The sequence below is a fragment of the Euphorbia lathyris genome, chromosome 1, assembly GCF_963576675.1.
Source record: "Euphorbia lathyris chromosome 1, ddEupLath1.1, whole genome shotgun sequence".
In the NCBI taxonomy this organism is placed as follows: Eukaryota; Viridiplantae; Streptophyta; class Magnoliopsida; order Malpighiales; family Euphorbiaceae; genus Euphorbia; species Euphorbia lathyris.
Window position 1 is genome coordinate 46,681,661 of NC_088910.1, and position 25,103 is coordinate 46,706,763.

The 25,103-nt window shown below is 37.1% G+C and overlaps 2 protein-coding genes across 2 annotated transcripts; one reads left to right on the plus strand and one right to left on the minus strand.

Annotated features, from left to right (window-relative positions):
- Positions 1–1,008: 1,008 nt before the first annotated feature.
- On the minus strand, positions 1,009–7,067 carry LOC136231092 (alpha-mannosidase I MNS5). Its single transcript, XM_066020359.1, has 15 exons — positions 6,737–7,067; positions 6,371–6,413; positions 6,222–6,287; positions 6,058–6,119; positions 5,784–5,883; positions 5,413–5,595; positions 3,932–3,980; positions 3,660–3,839; positions 3,330–3,450; positions 3,041–3,122; positions 2,866–2,951; positions 2,620–2,720; positions 2,116–2,257; positions 1,880–2,030; positions 1,009–1,755 (listed from the first exon to the last, which is right to left on the minus strand). The coding sequence occupies exons 1-15, from the start codon at positions 6,871–6,873 to the stop codon at positions 1,528–1,530; spliced, it is 1,731 nt and encodes a 576-aa protein (XP_065876431.1). The 5' UTR covers positions 6,874–7,067; the 3' UTR covers positions 1,009–1,527.
- Positions 7,068–16,090: 9,023 nt separating this feature from the next.
- Positions 16,091–17,364, plus strand: LOC136235644 (peroxidase 41-like). Its single transcript, XM_066025512.1, has one exon. The coding sequence runs from the start codon at positions 16,217–16,219 to the stop codon at positions 17,237–17,239; it is 1,023 nt and encodes a 340-aa protein (XP_065881584.1). The 5' UTR covers positions 16,091–16,216; the 3' UTR covers positions 17,240–17,364.
- The last annotated feature ends 7,739 nt before the right edge of the window (positions 17,365–25,103 follow it).

A 25,103-nucleotide genomic window follows, 5' to 3' on the forward strand; every position in this document is an offset into this window, starting at 1 on the left:
TTCCGGAAAGTTCTTTGATTTTGTTTTTCTAATTGAATATAAACACTGCAAAATTCGACAGTTTATATCCTATGATTGTTAATATTTCCTAATCAACTTACTTTCTACAATTTCATTGACTATGTTTATTGGATTTATATTAGTATTTATTTTATCAAAGATGGGAGAGTTGTTCAGGCCTCGGATTGCTTCCGGTATTTAGGATCTATTATCCAAACGGATGGAGAAGTAGATGGAGATGTTGCCCATAGGATTAAAGCTGGTTGGTCGAAGTGGAAGAGTGCTACGGGCTTCCTTTGTGATCCCGGCATGCCTAATAGATTGAAGGGAAAATTCTACCGGACGGCAATTAGACTAGCATTGTTATATGGTATGGAGTGTTGGGCAGTGAAACACTGCCACATCCATAAGATGTCGGTGGCGGAGATGCGTATGTTGAGATGGATGTGTGGTCATACGAGAAAGGACCGGGTGCGTAATGAAATAATTAGGACAAAAGTAGGGGTCACATCTATTGAGAATAAAATGAGAGAGAACCGACTAAGGTGGTTTGGCCATGTGAGACGTAGAGTGATCGAGAGTGATATGAGTTTACTGGGAATTGAGGAAAATATGGTAGTGGATATAGGACGGAGTGGAGGGAGCGAATCTGTGTCGCTGACACGACTTGATTTTCACGGTTTTATATGATGGTTCATGTTAGCCGACCCCGAATCATTTCGGGACTAAGGCTTTGTTGTTGTTGTTTGTTGTATTTTATCAAATTCAGGATTAGGCTATGCGTACGTTGTTTTTGAAGCAAATCTTACTTTATCTTTTCTACCATTGGATGGTGATAAACTTTGACAAAGTAAGCTCATCTAATAGTAAAAAAAACAAATAAAACTTATTTGTCAAAAAAAAAATAAGCATAGAAGGCACCATTCAATACGATATCACTTAAAAATATTTCAATTATATTGACTTGATGATTATAGTTTCTCAATATTCAAATTGAAATTTTACCAGACAACAAATTTTTTTCTCATGTTTAATTGAAAAAGCAACAATCTTAAATTTATACAATTAGACTCCGAGTAATGATGATACGAAATTTGGATACAAAACCTTTTCACCCTGTAGGGACTTGCTGATTTGAATAATTCTGACCTATTTTATTACAAACCTAGTTATAATACTCATTCATTTTTATTACAAACCTATAAAATGTCAAGATCAGCTCTGATATCAAGCAACTTCACATAACAAATATTCTTCCCAATGCATCAAATAATTTAAAAATGGCTCTTATCTGTATAATTAATTGTATTCTATCCCAAATTCAATCAAACACTTGCGAGTGACATTTGATTACCACCAGAGCTCCACAATTGTTGAGAATTTTGGCACTGCACTTGTTTCTTCCTTTGCTATTTCATTCTAGGAAGAAGGACCTGGGAAAGCTTTTGTTGTCTTCTCCTTTGTTTTTCTATTCAGCAAAAGCTGTATCTCATCAAAAGAATGCCTGTCTGTCTATAATGTCTCATCTCACATCAACAACCACAGCCCGCAGTAGCCAGCCATGCTGCAGGATCGCGGTCTACAATTATTCGAATCAACCCCACATTCATCATCACTGAAACATCTGTGGTCGTTACGTGCATCCAGAACATGGCAAGCACTCTCAGCCTTTTGGTCACCATCTCTTGGAATCAAACTCATTGCTGGACACACCTGTAGAGACATCGCACTTGCTCGTTTTCTATGCTTCTCATTCTGCACAACAAACCACTTCCACTCACCAATAAAGTCTTGATGAAGTTGTTAATAATTGCTTAAGCATGATAAGGATACGTTTAATCGACAATGAATAGTACAGGAAGAAAGGTTTAAGGAAGACCTTGACATAAGACGAGTTGGAAGAAATGTATGCTTCTGGAAGCCTTTCATGCCAAGAACTTAGTACTGGCAGGGGATGACCCTCGGTAGTGAAAACATAGTTTCGATCAGCCAAAAATGAATCATCAAACAGAAGGTACAAGTACTTGCACCTAAAAAAGGAACGGAAAGGATCATCTAAGATAGAAATTCACACCTTGAAAACATAAGGCACTGTATGCTGGGATGGGAACTTACGTTTCAGCAAGAAAAAAACTATGCTGATGATCTTCCCGTTGCATTGTTGTCACATCTTTAATGCTGGAAAAACCTCCTTCCACTTTGGTGTATAAATCTAGAGACTTAACCATTGACTCGCCCACTTGTAGATACCATGGATCTAAAACGTGCAAAATATGTTTACAAGTTCAGAATTGGAAAAATGGCAATTGTTCTGCAAATTCAATTGTAAGTCCTGTACTATGATTGAAGTAGTTCAAGGATAATGGTTCGTAATATGCTCTCGCAGAATCTCAAGAAGGTCAATTCCACTTGTCAATTGGAGTCCAATCATAGGCACTAATAAATTGAGGACAATACAATGAGCAAAACTTGAAATTTTACTTCATCTTGTTACCCTCTTTTTGAAAGCATAATTACATCGATAGATAAGTCAGTTAACTGATGTGCATCACATAGGAAAAGGCAAAAATAGGAGGTAATGGATGACAATAAAATAACTATCAAAGATGATAACCAGACCTCTAGTTGCTTGGTACAAGTAAAATGTGGACTCTGCCAATTCGGGGCGCAATGGATAATACTTCTCCGTAGGATGTACTGTTTCATATTCCAGCAAGTACCTAAAGAATTATAGTATCCATTGTTAACTCATTCACCATTAAATAAGAGAGGAACTGATTATATAGATGCCAAAAGCACTAGTATGATAAAAAAAAGCAAATGGTAAGAGCAGTCAAGTACATAGAACTATCCAGTGCATGATACCTTTCTGGTAGAAGCCCGTACTTCTGCCACACGTTGAAGAATTCACGATGTGATGAATTAGCAGCTTCGACATCCCCAACAAGAACCTGATTACAAAACCAAGTATTGGGATCATGCTCCGTGAAGAAAGTAAAATAGTATATATGCACTTATGTTAATGACTGCATTTACATGCCTGTAGACCTGGCCAGAATGCTTGAAGGCTTGTCAGTTGCCAATAAGTTGCCTTTCCAGTCCTAATATCAGCTTCATGGTACCTAAATTAGAGTAATCCACCTAACATCATTCACTGATTTTTCAGTCTTCTAAATTAGCAGCCATCAGACCCCACTGTCCTGGGTGCTTTCTCTCTCTCTCTCTCTCTCTCTCTCTCAATGAAGGCATGAATTAAGTGGCGGGAGAATAAAGATGAGGGGAAAAGAACCTAACCAAAATATTAATAATAATCATTCTTAGAGCAGTACCATGCACCATGTCTGAAATATTTCTGCACAGCTAGGTAAGCAGAATGAAACATTCTCCAGAAATCCTCCTTTCCAAAAAGGATGTGAGCCTTATATAAATACTCATAGAATGAATCAACCCCTGAACAAAATCCAGGATCACAAACAATAAGGTTGCGTCATCCAGACAAAGTAGAAAAGAAAAAACGTTGCAATGCAGATTGGAAGCAACTAAGTACCAAGCACAAGCAAGAATGCTGCGAGTAATTTAATACATAATATTTGAGAGACCTATTAACTGTATGATGCAGAACCTAGCTCAGATGATGTGAAAAACCAGAAAACATATACCAGCACCGATGCCAGATGAATGCTCAATCCATTCCCCAGTTGCAACATCCAATGTTGTTCCTACCAAGTTTAATGAACTACGCATGCTCCATAACTTCCGTATAGCACGTAAAGCTGCAGACTCATATCTAGGGTCACCAGTTAATCGTGATAAAGCTCCCATTTCAAGAATCAGAGAACCTGCATCAGTGACCAAAAAGAAAATTAACTAATTTCAGGAAAGGATAACTTATGATGACAGTGTCTTAACCTATAAAGCCAAGATTCTTCACCACATCCTGAGGTGCTTGTTTCAGTTGTCTCATTCTCCATGACTCCATACTGTCCACAGAATTTCGCATTGCTGCATAGTCATATATCTCTCTTACAAGCAAAATCAGCAGGATAGATTCATGCGTCCTAAGACTAAAACGTAAATGGGATTGGAATTAATATACAATTCATGCCAAATTATAAATTCAACTCAACTTGCATAACGAAATATTTAAAGTGCACAAAAGAATTTTGAACTAAGATTCTATCCACCTATCATGGCTTTCTCACTACAAGAAACAATTTAGATTCTGCTAATGCCTATGATACCATATGCAAGATCATATGTTTTACATAAGAAGATAAATTATATGCTAACGATTGATAAAGATAGCATTAAAATTACTTTTACATGTATGTCTATGAGTTCACACACACAAAAAATGGGATGTCATAAGAGGTATAATGACTTCTAATTTCTCAAGGTACAACTTCTCTTCTAGTTACTCCTTTTAGTTGTTTTGGTTGAGGTAAGATGATAGTGACTTGCACAATAGACCAGTTTTAGCACAATTGGCTGATGGGCCTGACATTTGGAATTGTTTATGGTAGAAGGTCCAAGTGTATTGAGGGAAAAGGGGGGATGATCTGGAAGAGTTGGTTAGTTCCTCGGGAGAAGGTATAGGAGGCCAGCTATGTTTTGTGTGTGTGTGCAGTATAGTGGGAAAGGAAATAGTTATCTTTGTTTTTGGCTCATAGTTTGCAGCTTTGAGAGAGGGAACCTTCCCTGGAAATGTTGTGCTCCTATCTTGCATGCTACTGTTTTTCTCCGAGTATGTCTATTATCAATAAGAGGGCGAGCCTTGGCGCAACGGTAAAACGTTGTTGCCGTGTGACCTGAGGTCACGGGTTCGAGTCTTAGGAGCGGCCTCTTGCCAATTAAATTGGCAAGGGAAGGCTTGCCCCCAATACACCCTTGTGGTGGGACCCCTCCCCGGACCCTCGCTCAGCGGGGACGCGTAATGCGACCGGGCCGCCCTTTATGTCTATTATCAATAAAGCCTTCTCCATTTCTTCTTAATATATGTTTGGTTAGCTCTCCGTTTATTGTTTATCTTATTTGTTTTGTTGAGTTTTCTCAACTTTGGTCCGACCTGCTGGATTGTGAATGAGAAGAACTGATCTACCGGCAATGGAGACTAGAACTCAATACCGTTAGGATGTCCAGTTGGATTTGCAGATGGATGTTAAAGATATCAAACAATCCATACAATCCATGGAAGCAGAGAAATTAAAGCAGGTGGAATTCTGAAATTACAGGACTAATTGAGCTAAAACTGGTCTATTAGATGTATAGTGACTTGGTGTCATTTTTGCCAAAATGCTTAAAGCTGGCATGATCTTTTCAATACAAAAATATAAAAATTGGAACTCAATATAAATTTCTAATTTTAAGAACTGGGATACATCCATTAAATTAAGTCTATGTTTAAGAACGTACCTTTAAGTTAATCCAGGCATATGGCAATCCAGTGGGTGAAGAGAATGCAGGTAAGAAGCGCTTCCCTAAATCTTCAGCCAGAACAAGCAGCTGATTCTTGTAAGATCCTTGAACCAACCTGTTTGAAAAGTCAGTTGCAAGAAGATGAGCAGAAACAAGTCCTCCAAGAACTCTTATGTTGCACTACAAAATACAAAGTGCACAACATAAACAGAAGAGCATTGGATACTTCAAACGTCAGCTAATGTACAGTGAGAATGGGTTCCGTTTAAAATTAAAGAAGCTAGAGCTTCCAACACATAAACAAACTTTAAATCGAGAGAATCAACAAAAAAATCAAAGTTATTAAGCGGAAGAATAAAAAATTGTACCTCAAATAGATTCACCCTGGCATCAACATCAAATGTTAGATTTTCAGAAAGCCAAAGAACTGCCCTTTCAAATTCTGTATAGTTGCCTAAAATAACAAGGCTGTGAGAGAACAAGGAGGTCATAATTTGTATCAGAATCATTATGCAAAAACCCTAAAAAGTGAATACAATCAATAATGAACTAGAACAGAAGAGTAAATAAATTGATACAGAAATAACATACTACATATTAATATCTTCATAATCAACAAATTACTCATTCAAGGTAATATACCTAGACAGTGATTCAATGAGTGTAAGAGCAGATCCATTATAGTCTTGTGGTAGATGCTCAAGCTATAAACAAGAATGCAAATTGTAAGTTTTTTTTTTTTTTGTAAGTTGCACCCAACCAAATATTACAAATTGCATATTCCCAATTGACATATAGCAAAATACCTTGAGGTTTCCAAGCTCACTAAGCGAGTCAGTGAATGATTTTGTAAGAGGCTTTAGCTCATCATGCTGCGAATTGACATATTAAATTCAAGTCCACAAAATTATATATATAGAGAGAGAGAGAGAGTCAATGAAAAACATGAACTGACCGGAAATGCATACGTCAAGTAGTTCTCATAAGCATGGTAGAACCTGCAACGAATGAGAAACTTATCAGCTGATAGGGACAAGCTTACACAGAAAACAGATTAATATGTTGAGGAAAACTGAAAAGCAATTCATTAGAGACAAACAACTGCATCAAGTTCTTCACTTCCAGAGATATCAACCAAAGTGCGAGTTCATGACTCAAATCATCAACATAAATGAGTATCAATTTCAACAAAAAGCAAGCCATTCAGTACAAAATTAACTAAATCCTTTTCCTTACCACCGGCATATCGAATTCTTAAGCTAATCAAAATTGGACGGATAGTGTACAGGTTATTTATTAGGTTAAAACAAAATTCACTTACATTTTTCGAACCCTCTCTCGCATTTGTCTCTTCTTAGCTGTCAAGCGAGAATCAATCTGAGATACTGATGGGTCAAAGAAGATAGACAAGATCAGAAGCAGCAACAGAACCCATAAGTTAAGTTTCCGAGCTGACATGATTCTTCGTTTACAGTTTCAATGATTCCAGTGAAAGGATAATCAAATTCTGTAATTGATTTTGTGGAAGAAATAACAGCGAAGAACAAGCCCGAGCTTTACAAGGTGAATCCGGGAAGACAAATCGAAATAAATAAATCCAAACTTATAAATTGATCAACATTCTTGATTGGGAGTCGTGGAAGCATCCAATCACAATCCAGACAAGAAAATACCAACCAATCAAATCTCGGTCAAATGGCACGATGGACTGGGTTACTCACCTCAATCTTGCAAATTGTAACATTCTATTTGTTAATAAAATTGCAATTTCCAGCTAACTTTTTAATATTTTATTACAAAAATAAAATAAAATTTGTAGCATTCGTTTTTTTATTAAAGTTATATATTTTAGAAGAAAAATATAAAAATAAATTTTATGGTTTCGCCGGTTTTTAAATATAAAATTTACGTGGTTTAAAAGTTTATAAATGAGATGAGGTATGATATTTTTAAAAGTTTATAAATGGGATGAGGTATGATATTTATAATGTTTAGTCGAGAGCAATTTTACTCCTAACATTTAAAATGATGTAATTTTACATTTTAAAGTTGGCTGCTAAAAACAACTTTACCCATAATGTTGGCAAGTTTGATCAATTTCAGACATTATTATAAAACATGTATATTTTGTTCATTATTTTGTACCAATTGCATAACCATTGTTTCTAAAAAAAAATCATATTTCTTTGATACCATTAGCTTGAGGATGAGGCAGCTACATAAAATCATTGTTATATCTCCAAATTCTTCATAAAATTCCTTGACATGGGAACCATCAAGCTACCACACATTGTTGGTGAGAAGGGAGAGAATGAGAAATGAAAAACGTAGTCAAAACATTATTGCGGACGAACAATATTGCTTTCACGACAACCCCCTCTCCATCCCTAGTTGACATCTTTTGTGTCAGCGTCTTTAATCGCACTATCACAGAGCATGTCTGAGACTACAACTTCTTGGGGGCTTGAGAGCAAGGGCAACGAGAGATCACTTGATCCCTTTTTGACGGTGTTGTCTCTTCTTTTCTAACTAAAGTCTGTCCCTTTGATCCCTCGATCTTATAGGAGCTATCCCCTATAAAAGGAGTCACCCTTTGGTTGGTTTAGTAAAAAGGGTCAAATTCCAAAAGATCCAAGGATATGATAAGGTCTATCGGCAGACACAGTCCATCGATTGAAAATTCAGTTTCGTCAAGATCTATCGCAAAAGTGTTGGAAATGCTTCCTTAAATTAATCTTATTTGATCAAACAACAAACAAAGATACAAAAAGGTTATGATAAAAAAAAAACCTCAAAGCATCGTCAAAATGAAATTAAGAAACATCTCAATTTTAGGGTTCTTACCTAAATTTGCGTTCAAATGATGAATAACAATCGCGCGAGTAGTTTTGATCTCTACTATATCGCCTTCGGCTAGCCTTTTCCCTTGCAAACATTTAGCCGAATTCAGTAACTCATATCGTTAACAGTAGCCAACCTTCAGGCCTGAAAGTCCCAATTCCCCTTTTTCAAAAAGTTCATCATTACATCATCTGTGTGTTCTAACTGCATGAAAGTTTGCAGAGATATCCAGCTCAATACCACTTTTTCTTAGCGGATAAGGACTTTCCTTAACCATCCCTCCTTGTGCATTGATATGGAAACAAATACTCTTTTCATATACAAAAAAACTTATGCATCGATTCCTCCATCTTTCATTTCATTCTGGAGAAGTACTTTATCCGTTGCTTTGAAGCAAAATGGACATGGCTGGAATTTGAGTTTTGGCTGGGGTAAAAAGGCATCGAAAGCAACACATATTAAGTGATACCCCGCTCTCTGACATAATTTGTAGAGACCCACCGCTAATCTCCACCCATTTGGTGATACTTGACTGACTTGGAGACAACTTGAATCCATGTAATACTTCTGCCAAAAGGGCAGGGTCGTCTTCAGTATTTTGGAGACCTTAGACAAAAAAAAAATCAATTCTAAATTTAATATTATTTTTTAAGTAATAAATACCAAATATCAAAACGAGTATGTTATTAAGTACAATTCAAATCATATACAGTATTAGTCTTGATATAACAATCAAATCAAATAATAATAACCTAATGCTAAAAAATTATTATTATTCTTACTTTTGTAAATGTAAAATCTGTAATTAAATAATTGTTATCACTGAAATTATTCAATTTTTATGAGATTAAGATAAACGACTGTTAATGTAAAAAAAGATAGGCGACTCTTTCTTTTATTTTTGCGATAATGACCAAATTTGACTCTAAAGTTTTTTGTGAAGTGTAAATTTGGATCTAAAGTACAAAATAGTCCAAATTTAAACATAATGTTTCCAAACAATATCAATTTTAGCTATATACAATTGAAAATTTGAAAAAACTAGTTTCATTGTTATTTAACTATCACACTGGACCTTCTAAACATAAATTATGACTAAAATATTTAATATGTTAATGATAAAAATTTTTTATCAGTGTACAATGTTCTGTTGCTTATATACTTATAAATAACCAACAAAAATGTAAATATATGAACCTGCTGTAGTTTATCGACAAATTTGTTTGGAATGTCTAATATGACAATTAAATAACAATCAAACTAGCGTTTTCAAATTTTTGGTAACGTAGTCTAAAATTGAACTTGTTTAGAAATATTAAGATTAAATTTACACAATTTCATACGTTATGGTTTTCAAATTTTTAGTAACGTATGGTTAAAATTGATCTTACTTAAAAACGTTAGTATTAAATTTATACAATTTTATACGTTATAGTTAAACATGCACTTCCTTAAAAACATTAAGGTTAAATTTGATTATTATCCCTTTATTTTTTATTCGGCGGTGATATTAATTTAAGAAAAAAATATTAAGTTAAAATTCTACCAATAAAACCAAAGAACTATAAGACGGGTGATGTAATTTTGTTTGTTGAAAATAGTTTTTTATTAAAAAAATATACAAAAAAGCCCATAAATATATTTCACAGTATTGCAATTTAGGGCCTCACAAAATTGTGAGACCCTAGGCACTGGCCTAGGGGAACTCCACCTAGAGCCGGCCCTGAAAGGGGGTAGGGGAATCAAACGACGCACACACTTCATTCATAAATAATTATTTCATTCAAGGCTACTAGCACTTTGGCACGTATATCTTTTGATGAGGGTATCTCCTTGAACACACCAAGCGAAACATGCGGTAGAGTTCACACTAGGGGTGCACACAAAAATCCGAAAAACCGAAAACCGAAAAATCAAACCGAAACCAAACCAAAAATAATGTCAACCGAAACCGATGGACTAATGTACGGTTTTTAATTTTAAAAATAATGGTTAATGGTTACAGTTACGGTTACGGTTTCTTTATTCCAAAAACCGCGGTTAACCGAAACCGACCGAATCTCAATTAAATATTAAAAAATATAAAAATAAATTTATTTATATAGGTAAACAATTATTTAGTCCCTATAGTTTTTCATAACTCATTAACCAATCAATTATTATTATTTTATTTTGATGAAAACCAATCAATTATTTAATTATAAGGTCTATAAATTTTTTCACTTTTAATGGTTTAGTCCTATGAAATATTAAAATAAAATGACATGAAAATATGTAAATAACTCTCAGTTAATTTGTTACTGTCTCTCTAATTTCAGTTTATGCGGCTTTTTTTTCTTTTATGTTTCTGGATGTAGAAACAATGATACAATTTTATTACTTGTTTTCTAAAACTTTATAGCCATAAGTTTTATTAGGAGCATTTTTACCTTTTTTCCGTTTAATTGTTATTTAACACATTTTTAGACGGAGATTTGATATAGGAACTAAATAATTTAACGGAATCAAAACTGATGGATCATAATGCACGTACATCTCCCTCTCCGGAGTTAATCTCTTCAACTTGCCATTGACCTGTCATCTCCCTCATAATAAAAATTAGAATTCTATTATTATTTTTATTTACTAATGGTTAGAAACTGAAATACAAGATTAACTGACCGAAATAACTGGTTAACCGATATTAATGGACTAGTGTATGGTTAGTGTTTTTAAAAACCCGATTAAATGGTTAACCGACCGAATTAACCTTAATGGACTGGTTAACCGATCACGTGCACCCCTAGCTCACATGATATGTCACTTTAGCCACACGTCGTGTGCGGAAGCTAATGAAGGGAGGAACCACACGGCATTTCAGACTGACACACATCATGTGTTTGGTTTGCTGGAGCTCCTGGAACTTTCAGTATAATTCACATGACGTGTCATATCAGCCACACATCGTGTGAGACATATGAATGACAACCTTGGGAGATTGGTCGAAGGCTCGCGTAACTCGTCCGAAGAAACAGCCACACAACGTGTGGGATAAACCATATGTTGTGTGACCCTATTTAGTAGCCAAGGAAGACAACAATGCCATAGTTCTGCCACAATCTTGCTCCAATGTTTTTACTATTTTTCCATTTATGCTTATTTGTTGTTTTGCCCTTAGTTTATTTCCTCTCATTTTACCCCTATGTTGTAGTTTAAGCTTGTAACCCTATTAAAGGCTTTTGTGTCTTTGCTTAGCTAGTTTTGGGAGGTATTTAAGCTCCAATCTTTGTAAAGATGAACAATTTATTTATCAATCAAACACAAATTTTCCTATTTGGAAGTAAGGTTTCAAACCTTTTGGGATTATTTCCTACAAGTTATATGTTGTCCTCAGATATGACTCTAGCAAGTGTACTAGATACAAGTAATAAAGTGATAAGTCAAGTATCGTATCCACAGGGATTGAGATCAAAATGATATGAGAAAATCGTTGCTGAACAGAGTGTGTGTGTAAAGGTATCTTCTTAGTAAGATTGATTGTTTGAGTGTGACAGTTAAGATAAAAGTGTGCTAAAGTTATGTAGGATATGACAAATAGAAGACAGTTTAAAGGATAGAACAGGCTAGGCACTGCCGAACAGGTTGTGCAAGACCATACAACACTCCAATGAATTTATGACATTACCAATGAAGTCAAAGTATCAGCTTTAATGCCCACTTAAGTCAACTTTCGTGTGTTCTTAAGTTCCTAAGATTTACTAGAACCAATAGCGTCCTAAAGGATCTTTCTTTTTTGCATTAAGATCAAAGCTGCATTTCCGTTAAGAAAACCTTTGACACAACCATCTAACATGTCTGCTTCGAGGTGGTGAGATTGATAGAGATATCAGTGAAGATGCAAGTAGTGTCCTAACATTCATCTATCACATGCATATATGCCGAAGCATAGAAATAAAGAACCTCATCAACACATCATTGGCAAAATACTAAACATTCATTGAAAGAGTTATAGAACTTACATAACCGGCCCGGACTGGCCGTGCCTATTCAAAATGGATTACTCACTCATATCGAGCAGTGAGCAATCAGAAGTTCTTGATACAATCAGAAACTCCATTGGAGCTCTATTCTAAAGCTTAAAGAGTGACTTCTCTCTTCTAAAAATAAAATATCCGATGATATATCTATATGCCATATCTTTCCTTTGCTACATCTATTTAAAGGAGAAAGATAGGGCCAAAACTGGTACCCGAAAGTACCATTACAAAAGAAAAGTACAGAAAAATAAGTCAACACTTTACTAAAACTAAAACAGATTAAAAAATAATCATTGATCTTTTTGACCCTTGAACACTCAAGGGTCAAAACTTCTTGTCTCTTGTTGCTTTTAGGAAATGCCATCTGAACACTTTTCCACCTGCTGCCTCTGCCTCTGCCACCTCTGATCTGTCGCTGTCCGTCATCGAGTATCCGGCGTTTAACCGTTGGACCATAGAAAGGCTCCACTCCTCCTTGGCAGTTGCGAAACAAGCTGTTTCCAGCGAGTTTGGCTTTTATCAATGCTTATCTACAAAAAGACATTAATCAGTCCTTTTATCTTGCAATATAATGTAAAAACACCCAAATTCTCATATAACTATTATGTTAAACTAAGTCAATTTCATGCCTAACATTATACTTAGTGAAGGGATTGTTCTTTGTTGGTTTACGATAAAACCATCATTATTTTCACAAATAAATATCATGTCCGTCAAAGGATACTACAGTGTACGAATTTCCTAACCTACATGCGAGTGTTTTAGAAGGAAAATCTTCTTTAATAATGATGTTTTATGCCGATTCTCAAAAAGTGTATCGTGCAACTAAGGTAAGTGCACCTTATTGTACCAGGTAATAAAGAGTAAGTAGAGTATCATTTTCATGAGGATTGCACCTATAACTACTTATTTCAAATGAAATTCCTATTATGTAAGACATGCAAATTTAATGGGTTGTGTATAAAATATATGTTATCTAAAGCTGTAGAAGCAAAACGAGTAACTAAAGGTTTTAATTCGAATCATAAAAACACTAGATTAGGCTTCCCCTAAACTTCGTTTTACATATAACTTACTAACAATCCTATCTAAGTTCATTTATTAAAATCTAGAGACGGTGATTATTTCTTAAGTAATTATTCTAGATTTCATCAAGTCAATACTGATCTATTTCCCGTATAGTTATCGTAGCTTTGGTTTAGTCAAAGATAAAGATACAAGGAAAGCATTAAGGTCTTGTGAAATACCTCAAAGTTCAAGTCCTAAAACTAAAACCTAAAAAACTGAACCGCATATACACGAGTCTAAACTATGTGATTTCGTTAATTATTCTAGTGTCAGATATTAACTATAACTAGCGAAATATCAGCCTAATATTCAACTAGTAAATAAATCTCATAGTTCAATCCTTATAATTTGTGCATATGAATGTTAATCAGTAACTTGATTAGGTTCCACCATAACCCTGAATATGGGGAAGTTAGTCCATGATGGGTGTAAAGAAAATAATAAAATAAATAAGAAAACGTGATTATAATAAAAGACGAGTAGAGAAAGATGAATCAGAAAGTCCATTGAAATTGACTGAAATTAATATTAAAGAAAATATTTGTTTATAGCTTAATGAATGAACTATAAACTTCTAACTTAAAAAAAAGTAACAAAGGTCTGAGAACTTATACTAAATAACAAAACGAACTAGAGAGAGTCGAGAGAAAAAAGTGCACGAAATAATATAGAAACTACTTAACCAACAACAAACTAAAAAAAAACATCTATTAATAGGAGTTGAAAGATCTCATAGACAGATGTAAATACAACTTAAATAATTTGGAATAGCTTAGACTCCTTCTTTAGTGATTATCTCAGTCTTTATCAAAAGATTCGAGCATCTAGGTGGAATATGACTGAAATTCCAAAGAGTTAGAATGTTTCTCAAATTCTGAAAATTCAGCGCTACTCGCCAAGTACTGATGTTACTCAGCGAGTAACATCTTTAGTTTGAAGTTTATGAGCCCAACTGGATAAATACATGTCGAGTAATACATGCTACTCGTCGAGTACAATAGCTACATGCGAGTTCAACGGTGGCAAATTTCCAATTTGTAATCCACAACTCCACTTGCCGAGTAAGTCTTTACTCGTCGAGTTTATACTTTTTGAAATTTCTTGAAACTGTGTGAAACTCTCTAAAAATGGCATAGAATCACCTGAAATCACTTGAAATACGCAATAAGATGCAAATCTAATCAAAACCACTAGAATAAAAGCTAAAATAACGCCAAATCTAATAATAAACTAAAATGGACTCGAAAACACTATAAAATACGAGGATAGCATATGCATTATTAACATATAGGTTTTATAGCTTGGGAAATCGAGGGCTTGTAGTCAAACATTTTTCCTGACGAACCTATTTTCCTAATTTTTTGGTATTTCAAACGAAACCTCATTTGTGTTCCCCTCGGATATAAAACGAAATCAGCTATCAATTTGGGTATAATTATTATTATGGAGTATAGTTAGAATTGGTAAAAATAGGGTGGTTTCTCACATTAAATAATGTCTCTATGAGCTCCTCGCTTCTTCTGCCTCAAGACCAGATAATGACGTCGACGCCTCTTAGGTTTCAATAAAGGACATCCTCACTCAACTTAGCAATACACTAATTACAACTCTATCTTAGAAATGTCAAAATCTCCCAAAAAAAAAAGACATATAGTGACAAAATATATAAAAGTGAAGTAGAAGAAAGTCTAACCTTGTTTTTGGTATGACAATTTTAAAATACAAAAATGGAAGATCGTTGGAGCTTTTTCGATCTTATTTTCAGGTGATTTCAACCTCTCAAATAAATAGCAAACATAACCTCCGAGAAAATCCAGCCAAGTACACCTCATAGAAGAAAGAAAAATGAAGTTAAGTGTCTTTTTTATACTCTAATACTATTCATATTTATGCTAAAAGACTAAGGAACACAAACATCGGGAATATCAAACGTTCGCATCCAATGCCTTGAGAAATTGGGGGGAATTCTGTTATGGATAAAGCCTAATATGCACACGCGGGCTCAAAATTTGAACACTAAAGTCAACCAAGGAATTGAACTTTAAGAAAACCTAACAAACAAAGGAGACGGGCCCTCCAGAAAAGGGGATATTATTGTCATTTTTTAAGATCTCTTAAACCTATAAGTATCTAGAGGACACTATTAAAACATTATGTAATTCTCCCTTAAAGTCATAAACATTTTTACATACTTTAATGACTGAACTTTCGGAGCTTATAAGAAGCCCACCGCTATGCAAGAACTACAAGAATATAGACCTGTCACCTTGAGATTTAAACATATGATACCCAAACAACTATTTTAGCCGAGTTTTAACTTTACAGCCAACTTTTAAAACGTATTGATTATACGTTATCAAAGGAATAATGTATCAAATTGAAATATCATATTCTTAGTCATTTAAAGTTAATCACATTAAGTAATATCAATTGGATGCTATGACAATGATTTCAATTTGATTTGCATTTTAGTCTTACTCAAGCCAATGAATTGTTTATCCTTCTAACTAGTCAATATAAAAGTAATTCATATTTACCCTTAATTAACTAACATTTCTATAGTTATTACAATTAAAAATTAATTAATTATAATTAATATATAAGCAAAAATATAATGACCTAGTATACATAACAAAAAAGGAATGATTGAATGGTTAAGAGTGGAAGAAGGAGAGATTTATTAACAAAAAATGGCTCCCTAAAAAATCTCCAATCCAGACCACTTCTCCATCTATTTCTTCTCTCTTTCATACATCTTAAATCCTAAAAAAACTTATTGAGAAATTAAGTTAAGGAAGGAAGAAAAAGGTCTATCATCTTCTTCATTACCTTTCTTTCTTCCTTCCTTCTCTTCTCTTCTCTTCTCATTCTCTCAAATGAAAATGAAAATGAAAATGGCTTCTTTCGCTTTTCCTTTAATTCTCCTAATTACCTTTCTCTCCATTCCCGCATTCTCTCGTAAATCCGAGAAGCCCAAACTCAAACTCGATTACTACAAAACCACATGCCCCGACTTCGCCGAGATTGTTCGCGACGTTGTCACCTCTAAACAATCAGCTCAACCTACCACCGCAGCTGCAACCCTCCGCGTCTTTTTCCACGATTGCATGGTGGAGGGCTGCGACGCCTCCGTTCTCATCTCATCCAATTCCTTCAATAAGGCGGAGCGCGATCATCATAGCAATGCCAATCTCCCCGGTGATGCCTTCGACGTAATACTCAAGGCTAAAACCTCCCTGGAGCTTCAATGCCCTAAAGTGGTCTCGTGCGCGGACATTCTCGCTCAGCTCACCCGTGACCTCATCGTGATGGTAGGTGGCCCGTTCTTTCCCGTCCTTCTCGGCCGGAAAGACGGGCTTATATCGGAGGCAGCACGCGTGGAAGGAAATCTCCCGTCGGTGAATTTTACGATGGATCAGTCGATCGAGTATTTCAAAACTAGAGGGTTCGACACGAAAGAAATGGTTGCTTTGCTGGGAGCTCACACCATAGGGTTCGCGCATTGTAGGGAATTCGCAGATCGGCTGTACCATTACAGCGAAAAGGTGCCGACGGATCCAGAATATAACCCTAAATTCGCAGATGCTTTGAAGACTCTTTGCAAGAACTACAGCAAGGATGCGGCGATGTCGGCGTTCAATGATGTTCTAACCCCGGGGAAGTTTGATAATATGTATTATCAGAATTTGCCAAGAGGATTGGGGGTTTTGAAAACAGATCATGGCCTTGTTAAGGATCCAAGGACTAAGCCATTTGTGATGAATTATGCAGCAAATCAGACACTGTTCTTTCAAGATTTTTCAGCTGTTATGGAGAAGCTTGGTTCTTATCATGTTAAAACTGGTGAGCAGGGAGAAATCAGAGCCAGGTGCGATCAGTTCAATTCCATTCTCACTTGATCATTTCTTTTTTTCTTTTTCTTTTTCAAGTATTAATTTATCATTGTTCCATTCATAAAATAAAATAAAATAAATTTATTTGCTTGGTTTATTATACATAATTTGATTTAGGGGTTTCGTCCTTGTTGTTGTAGCCATTTGTTTGTTTCTATTTAGAATCATTATAATTTATATTTTATTTTATTTTATTTTAGTTTTGTTCTTGAGAAATTGTTAAACTCAATATATTTAATAATTATTTATGAATTTGTTCTGAAATTTATCATGTTATTAATAGAGAACTACAGATTAATTGTTCACCATAAAAAAACTAAAAAACTCTATATTTGAGTTTGAAGAATAATATAAGATCATTGCATTTCCGGTAAACAATATATAAAACATATGCCAATGAGGGTTGGTCCGAGTGGTAAGGCGTTGAACCTCTGCTTGACAAGTTTGAGATTCAATTCCCCACTTCGTCAAAATTTATCCCTCATTGGTAGGTGATCTGTAAATTCCACTGTAAACCCTCATCGAGGTCTATGATTGGCTTAACTATCAGTTCAAGTTTTTAGTTCAAACGGTTCCATAATAAACGGAACTTTTTAATACATTCTGCAAAAGAACAGACTCAAAAATAGCCAAATGAGCCGGTAAAAACAAAGTATATGAAAGCTTGCATTCTCTCCAGGTAAGAATTTTTACTCCAAACTCCTTGTACGAGGATGGATCTAAAGGGATCTTGATGGGTTTGAGCACTCATTAATTCTTGTAAAAATACCATTAAATTTATGTATAGAATTTATGTATAGAGTACTAATTTTTTTAAAGTAAAGTAAAGTCCGATGAGGCCAATTTTACGTGCCTGCATAAAAACTACTTGCTAAATTGAACTCGCCAATTTTGTTTTTTTTCTATAAATTGAACTTTGCTCAAATTTTATTTTATTTTTTCATATATATACATATTATTATCTGATTTGGGAATGCGGAATAGTGATCTGGATCTTCGTCGGGAAGGTCTGGCTTTTTTGGGAATCGGCTCTGCGAGGGGAACGATCCCTACAGACACTCCGAAGATTAAGACAGTTAGTGGTTCAAGAGAGTATGGTAATCAAATGTGAGTGAGGTAGGAAATTAGTTACCCGATTTCTTCTTCTTCCTTCATTGGTATATTTATAGCGGATTGATTTGGGCCTGTGGGCCTCCTGTTGTCCTGTCCCATTTGCTGGTCGGGCATTGTTGGGCCTCTTGGGCCTAAGTGATATTCCAAATCAAGTAGTCCCCACCCCCCGGTGAGGTTAGCCGAGTATTATATGCGAGGAGACGCGGATTTAATAGGATTATTCTCTTCTTAACGAGTGGTTGACAGCTGGGTGAAAGGTGCTCGATTTCCTCATATAGACCTTTCAGATTGATGCATGCGCTTGTGGGTTTTAGTGCGCAATTTATTGCCCCTTCATTAAATGCTCCTGCACGCGCCGTAAAAAATACTTTGAATGTCGTGCCTTGCCGGCGCCTCCACTTTTGGTTAGGTATAAAATGCAGGGGGGGCTCTATTTCTGTCTTATTTCGTCAAATTCTCCTCCCATTACGATTTGGCCGTTTCGTTTTTCCTTTGGAGCCGCTGTTTTTTGTCGACCGTTTCGTTGGTGCTCCGTCATTTGCTCGCGCTTGCTGGGCACCGGGTATACTGATTTGACGGCGTTCTTTTGAAGATTCTCCACGACGCTTGTCGTAACCTTTTCGAGGTCAGTCGAAACGCTTATCTCTCCTGTTTTTAGTTCTTTTGTCTAGTTTGTTTTCTTTCTGGGGAGGGGGAGTATGTCAGAGGGTTCTTCGCGGGGAGCCCTAAAGCGACTGCCGCCAGTGACACCGGGCGACTTTACACTCCGTGACATTTCCCGAAAACGATCTGTAAAGCGAAAAAGGCGAGTAGGGACGGCGGAGGAGGGCGGTGCTGCCGCTGGAAAGAAAAGGAAAACCGTCGTTGTATGCGTGTCGCCCAGCGTTGAGCGCCCGCCCGGAGGGCCTGCTGTTAGACGAGGTGCCGCGGCCTAATCTCCCGGGCGGACCGGGGGGTGGACAACCTCATGGCGACGTAAGCGGTGATTGGCGCCGAAAGCAACCAATCGTGGAATCAAGCTGCTCGGCAGGATCGGAGCTCGGAGATATGGAAGAGTCGCCACCCACGAATGGGAAAATGAACACCGATCCCTTGCGGGAGACCGGTGTGGGTTCGGGAAACTTAGGTACGAGCCGAAAAGGCTAGCTCCTTTCCGGAGAAAGGCTACTAGGCACCCCGACATCGCCCGGTTATGAACCACCGGCCTCCTACTCAGCATGTTAGGCGATAACGGACTAATCGTATACTTCTTTAAGTTTAAAATTCATTTGAAACCCTTTTCTTTTTTTTTTTGAAACCGTTTTGAGCATATATTATTGAAAAGCCATATTAGTAAAGAATCACCCATTTATGTTATACATACACAGAGAGGGGGGAGAAAGAAGTGATTTATTTACAACCGTATTTAAAAGTCATGTCGTGTGTTTATTCTACACTAACTTATTCCCCCAAAACGAGTTTATTTACATGGTTCGCACCTTAATCGCCGTTGGAACGATTTATGTGCGTTTTAAAACCCCGTTTGATGAAGTTTACCCGAATCGCCGTTGGAACGACTCGAGTGTTTGAAAACATTGAGATAAAAAAAACCTTTGATAAGAAAACGTGGTTAAACATACAAGTCAATTTTGTTTTGTACAAATCATTTAAGTAAACGATTCAAAACTCTATTATTTACAATGAAAACGATTTTAATTACAAGGCTCGCTTAATCCATCGTTTGGAACGGACTAAGGTTTTAAAGCGTGATGTTTTAAGAAACGATTTGAAATGTCAAGAAAACACTATTTATTTACATTACGAATCTCTAAAAAAAACCTTTAGTTTAAATAATTAAATTGAAAACTCTTTTTGTGATTTATTTTCCCCATTTTTCCTTAATGGATTCTCTACTTATTATAATTACAATAATAAACATATTTAAACCAAAATTCACTCTCAAATAAAGCCCATTTGACACATGGACCCCTAAATGGCCCAAAAAATAAAGAAAATAATATAAGCATATATATATACATTCATTTAAAAATAATGATATACATATAACTTTAGAAAACCAAATAAAGGATGCTACTCAATAGCTAAATATATAAATAATAATGAAAATGAAAGATACTAAATATATTTTTACCTTATTAAAAAAACATGTAAAATAATAAACGAAACTCATTGTTAATAAGAAAATAAACTCTATATCCCAAAATGACTATTGTAATATATAGAAAATGACTTTCCCAAATATACATTAAACATTAAAATGACTCCTAATTATCCTCTAAATGTCTACTAATTAATTACCTCAAAAACCCAAATAAATAATATTTTAAAATAAGACCCAATATAACTTAAATGAAATGAGAAGAAAAATTTATATATATATGTATATACTTTATTAAGTCTAATTAATTGAAAATAATATATAGACACATTACATAAATATATGTACAAAGTATTTAAAAATAACTTAAAAGTATATATTACATAACTATACATATATATATAAAGGACCAAAAGCTTAAAAGTTAAGAAACAGGGACCAAAACAGCATTTTTTACATTCCAGCAGATTTACCGACGGAAACTCCGTCGGTAAACAGCATTTACTGATAGAAATGGCAAATTACAGCAGCACTCCAATATTTTCCAGATTTATTCAAAAGCTTTAAATTAAATCTGATTCAATCGTTTTGGATTTCCGAACTACCAAAAATGGATCATAGTCGAAAACGGAAGTTCCTAAAACGATGTTTTTATTTTAAAACATTATTTGAAAATTTCTTTTTAAATTAAAAACTTATAATTACAACGTTTTCGATACCCGAACTACCTTTTTATCGGATCACGGTTCGTATTGGGATATCAAAACGAGGTTTTTTATTTTAACACAAAACCGAATTTTATTCAACACGAAACGAAAATTAAATAAATACGCTAATTAAATAAAACGTGACAAAATAAATGAATAACTAAATAAATAAAAACTATAACATAAAAATAAATAGAAGAAGAAGATAAATAAAATAAAATAAAGAGAGTCTAGTCCTCGGATAATACCTTAAATTCGGTATCTGACAGTCGAAGCCGATTGATTCCACGAACCACGATCTTCCGTTTTTTTTATATTTTTTTAGTAAAAATTGAACTTTAGGAAATTTGGAATTTTTGAGAAAAAAAATATTTTTCTCAAAAAAATTCTCTCTCTCTCTAAAAATGTTTAGAGTGAGAAAGGCTCTAAGAAAATCCCTCTCCTTTTGCATTGGGATCTGTGCCCTTATATAGGGAAACGGATCCCGGAACTTTGGGCGACGCCCAAGTAAAATTGGGCGTCGTCCAAAGTCGTTGGGCGGCCGCCCAAGGCTTGTTGGGCGGCCCGCCCAACGCTCGTTGGACGTTTGCCCGACGCGGTTGGGCGCCCGCCCGACGACCCCCGAGGCGTGCCTCGCGCTATCGGGCGCGCGCGCCCCGCGGCCGCTGAGCGGGCGTTCCGCGCCGTCGGACGCTCACACGTTGCGGCCGCCGAATGCGCGCCCCGCGCTGTCGAGCGCGCACGCTCAGTGGCCAACGAGAGCGTGCCCCGCGCTCTCAGACTCGGGTGTTGCTCGGACGTCGAGAACGTGCCACTCGTGGTTGGACGCGTGCGTCCGACGGACGCCGAGCGCACGTCCTGTGCCGTCGAGCGGGCGTTCGACCATTGTCGACCGCGCGCCGGATGCCGCTAAGCACCCGTGCCATGCCGCTAAGCATACGCGAGCCACCTTACCGGCAACAGCGACCCGCCGTAATTTTCTTTCCTTATTATACGCTTATTATTCTTTATATTTTTTTTTGTTTTTCAAAACTTTCGGAATCAATCGCTTCAACCGTCTTGTTTTCAGGTTTTCGTCACAGGTCCTCCGACTCAGTGTCTACACCTGCTGCTGGTGTCCTTGAAGTAGTTGTGGTTGTACCAGAGGGAGTGATTATCGAAGAGCGACCTTTGACTTCGATCTACGAACAAATGCGGGAAAAGGTATGGACAAAGTCGCCAGGTGTGACGAGTGTGGACGGTAAACGCTTTGAGGGGAGGCACCGTCCGAAGAGGCCGGAATCCTTTGCGATGGACGATGCTTATAGTATTATTGTGTCCGCAGACTTGGCCGCTATTTCTGTCGTGTATCGATTAGGGCAGCCTTATGAGTTGGTGGCGCTGGAGGAAGATGATCACGCTCATCACGTGGGCGGGGCAAACGAGCTGGTTGTCTATGAGGAGCAGTTGGAGTCGGGGATGCGGCTACCTCTGCTTCCCTTCTTTGTTGAGGTATTAAAAGAGTATGACTTGTGTCCTGGCCAAATTCATCTGAACGGGTGGAGGATGATGGTGGCGTTTTATTCTTTGTGTCGGTCGGCCGGATACCGAGTTCTTTCGGCCGAATAAAGGACCCCGCTCTCAACACGTGACCTTCTCTCATCAGAAGTTCAAGGTACTCGGTGGCTTAAAGGATAAGATCCCCGAGTTTAGGCATCGGTACTTTTTAGTGCGGAAACTAGATGGCGACTTCCCGTTCCGCGTGACATGGAATGAGGATCCCATGGATTCGGGCAGGTGGCTAAAAATGCGACAAATGTTGCCATCGGAGGAGCATCTTATAAAGTACTTAAAGGGGTTGCCGACGGACGAAGAAAGTAAGAAAGATGTCGATGAGCTCGTGGGACATTTTCTGGCCGCTGGATATTATATCTGGAAACAATGGCGAATGGCCCAGCTAGCTGGCTGGTCGCAAGCGGATTTCGAAAAATAGAAATGCGGGTATAATTTTTCGGACGGAGAGCTAGTGGAGTTGGAGGCGATAACCGTAAACGTTGCCATTGTAGGTGAGGGGTCCGGGTTGTAAGTTTCATTCCGTAGTTCTAACGTGCTTTTCTACTTTGAACTATGTATTTACCATGATGTTATCGATGCAGGTCCAGGTAATCCTCGTGTTAGCATGGATTTTGATCCGAACGAGTTTGGTGTTGGCCTCGAGACTGCGGAGGAAGCCTTCGCTGTTCCATCCGGATCCTTAGCCTCGTTCTCTTCGCTTGAAGATGCGAACCAAGTGGTGCAGAGTATGGGGGCGTGTTGGCCGTGCATGCTGACAATGATGTTACTGGCGACATACCGCAAGGGATGCCTGTTGTAGGGGGTGAGGCCGAAGAAAATGCGGAGGTGACTGCTGTGGAGAAGGAACAAAGCGAGCAGCAAATGCAAGGACCCGTTACCCGGAAACGGAAGAAAGATAAAGGTAAGGCTGTTTTTGGGATTGAGAATGAAAAGGTGCGTGCTGGTGATGTGAGCCTTCTAGTAGTGTTCTTTTTAACGACGAAATGTATATTACGATGATTGCGCTATGACTATGGATGTGGTCTTTCTAAGTGCTTTGTATCTACTAGACGTCACTACTTAGGGGCAAGTGTACCCCGTCGTATCAAGTAATAATCCGGTTAAGACCGGGTATCGAATCCATGGGATTTATAACTGCAAGTATTAAACGACTCGGTTTTATACGTTATTTAAGTTGTGAATACTTTGAGGTTGATATGGGGGCCAACTACAAACTACTCCTAACTACGTGTGAGGCAAATTTATATAACGAAACTCTATGAAGTGATATGAATGCGATAAGTTATAATTATGATAAATAATGACTTCTAATGTTTATACGGTTGATGGTTTGCTCTTGCAAAGACGACTACTAGTAGAGTAACCGACCCGTGAAGTACTTAGACTACGTGGTTCCTAATCAAGGCGTGTCTAATGCTTGGGACCAGAAATTAGGGCCAGTAAGTTCCGTGGCTTGTCAATTCCTACGGTTTCCGGTTTGTCACTTCCGGTAAGGCAACACCTATATGAATCCCTAAAAATAGCCCGAATGGCATCGGAAGTCGCGTTCTCCTACACAACAATCAATTATGAATATCAAAACAAGTAACAAACATCAACACATATATAGAAAAGAAGATTATGAATCATAAATTATAAATATGGAGAATGTAAATATGAATTACAACCAAGCCTAGTACATAGGATGAGTTCAAGCTAATTAGTAAGTAAAAAGGGAAGAATCCACCCTCAGAACTAGCTAACCGGACTCAAAAGCCGTCTCTTAGGACTTGGATGGTGGAGCTTTCGAGCTTGGTGCACGGAAGTGGAGCGGGACTTTGAAGGAATGCCGGAATCGATGAACAAGCTCTCAAGATGGAAGAGTTTGGCTATACAAAGCCTAAAAACAAAATCTAAACTACAAATAGCAAGAATTATAAGATGTAAGGTGTATGGTCTAAGGTCTAAGTGTCTAGGGGGTTTTAGACACTCTTATTTATAGATCAAGCTAGGGGCAAGATTCTAATCCCACAAGGTGCAAGCATGGAGGAACATAATTTTTTGCAGAAATCCCATAATACGCCCCGCGTATGGTGGTGTACGCCTTGCGTGTATGCCCATTCCGTCAGAAATCTCCTGCATGTGGACCAATTCCGGATCTTTTTGTCTCAAACACGCCCCGCGTAGAATGGACTGCGCCTTGCGTGTTTGAGACTCTGACTTTTTATTGCTTGATTTGGTCCTTTTACGCCGTGCGTGGCTTGAGGCACGCCCTGCGTAGAGATAGTTGACTCAGGGAGACCATGCAGTCTGACTTTCAGGATTAGGCCAATCATTTTTTACATGCGTCATACGCCTCGCATAAGTTGGCATACGCCTCGCGTATGCTGACTAGATTCCGCGTGGTTTCTGTGGATAG

Coding starts and splice junctions, on each gene's coding strand:
- LOC136231092 (XM_066020359.1), bottom strand. CDS start 6,873: ATGTCAGCTCGGAAACTTAACTTATGGGTTCTGTTGCTGCTTCTGATC. Junction 6,414..6,736: donor CGAGAGAGGGTTCGAAAAAT/GTAAGTGAATTT, acceptor CATTCGTTGCAG/GTTCTACCATGCTTATGAGA. Junction 3,451..3,659: donor TTCATCTGGCATCGGTGCTG/GTATATGTTTTC, acceptor GATTTTGTTCAG/GGGTTGATTCATTCTATGAG.
- LOC136235644 (XM_066025512.1), top strand. CDS start 16,217: ATGAAAATGAAAATGAAAATGGCTTCTTTCGCTTTTCCTTTAATTCTC.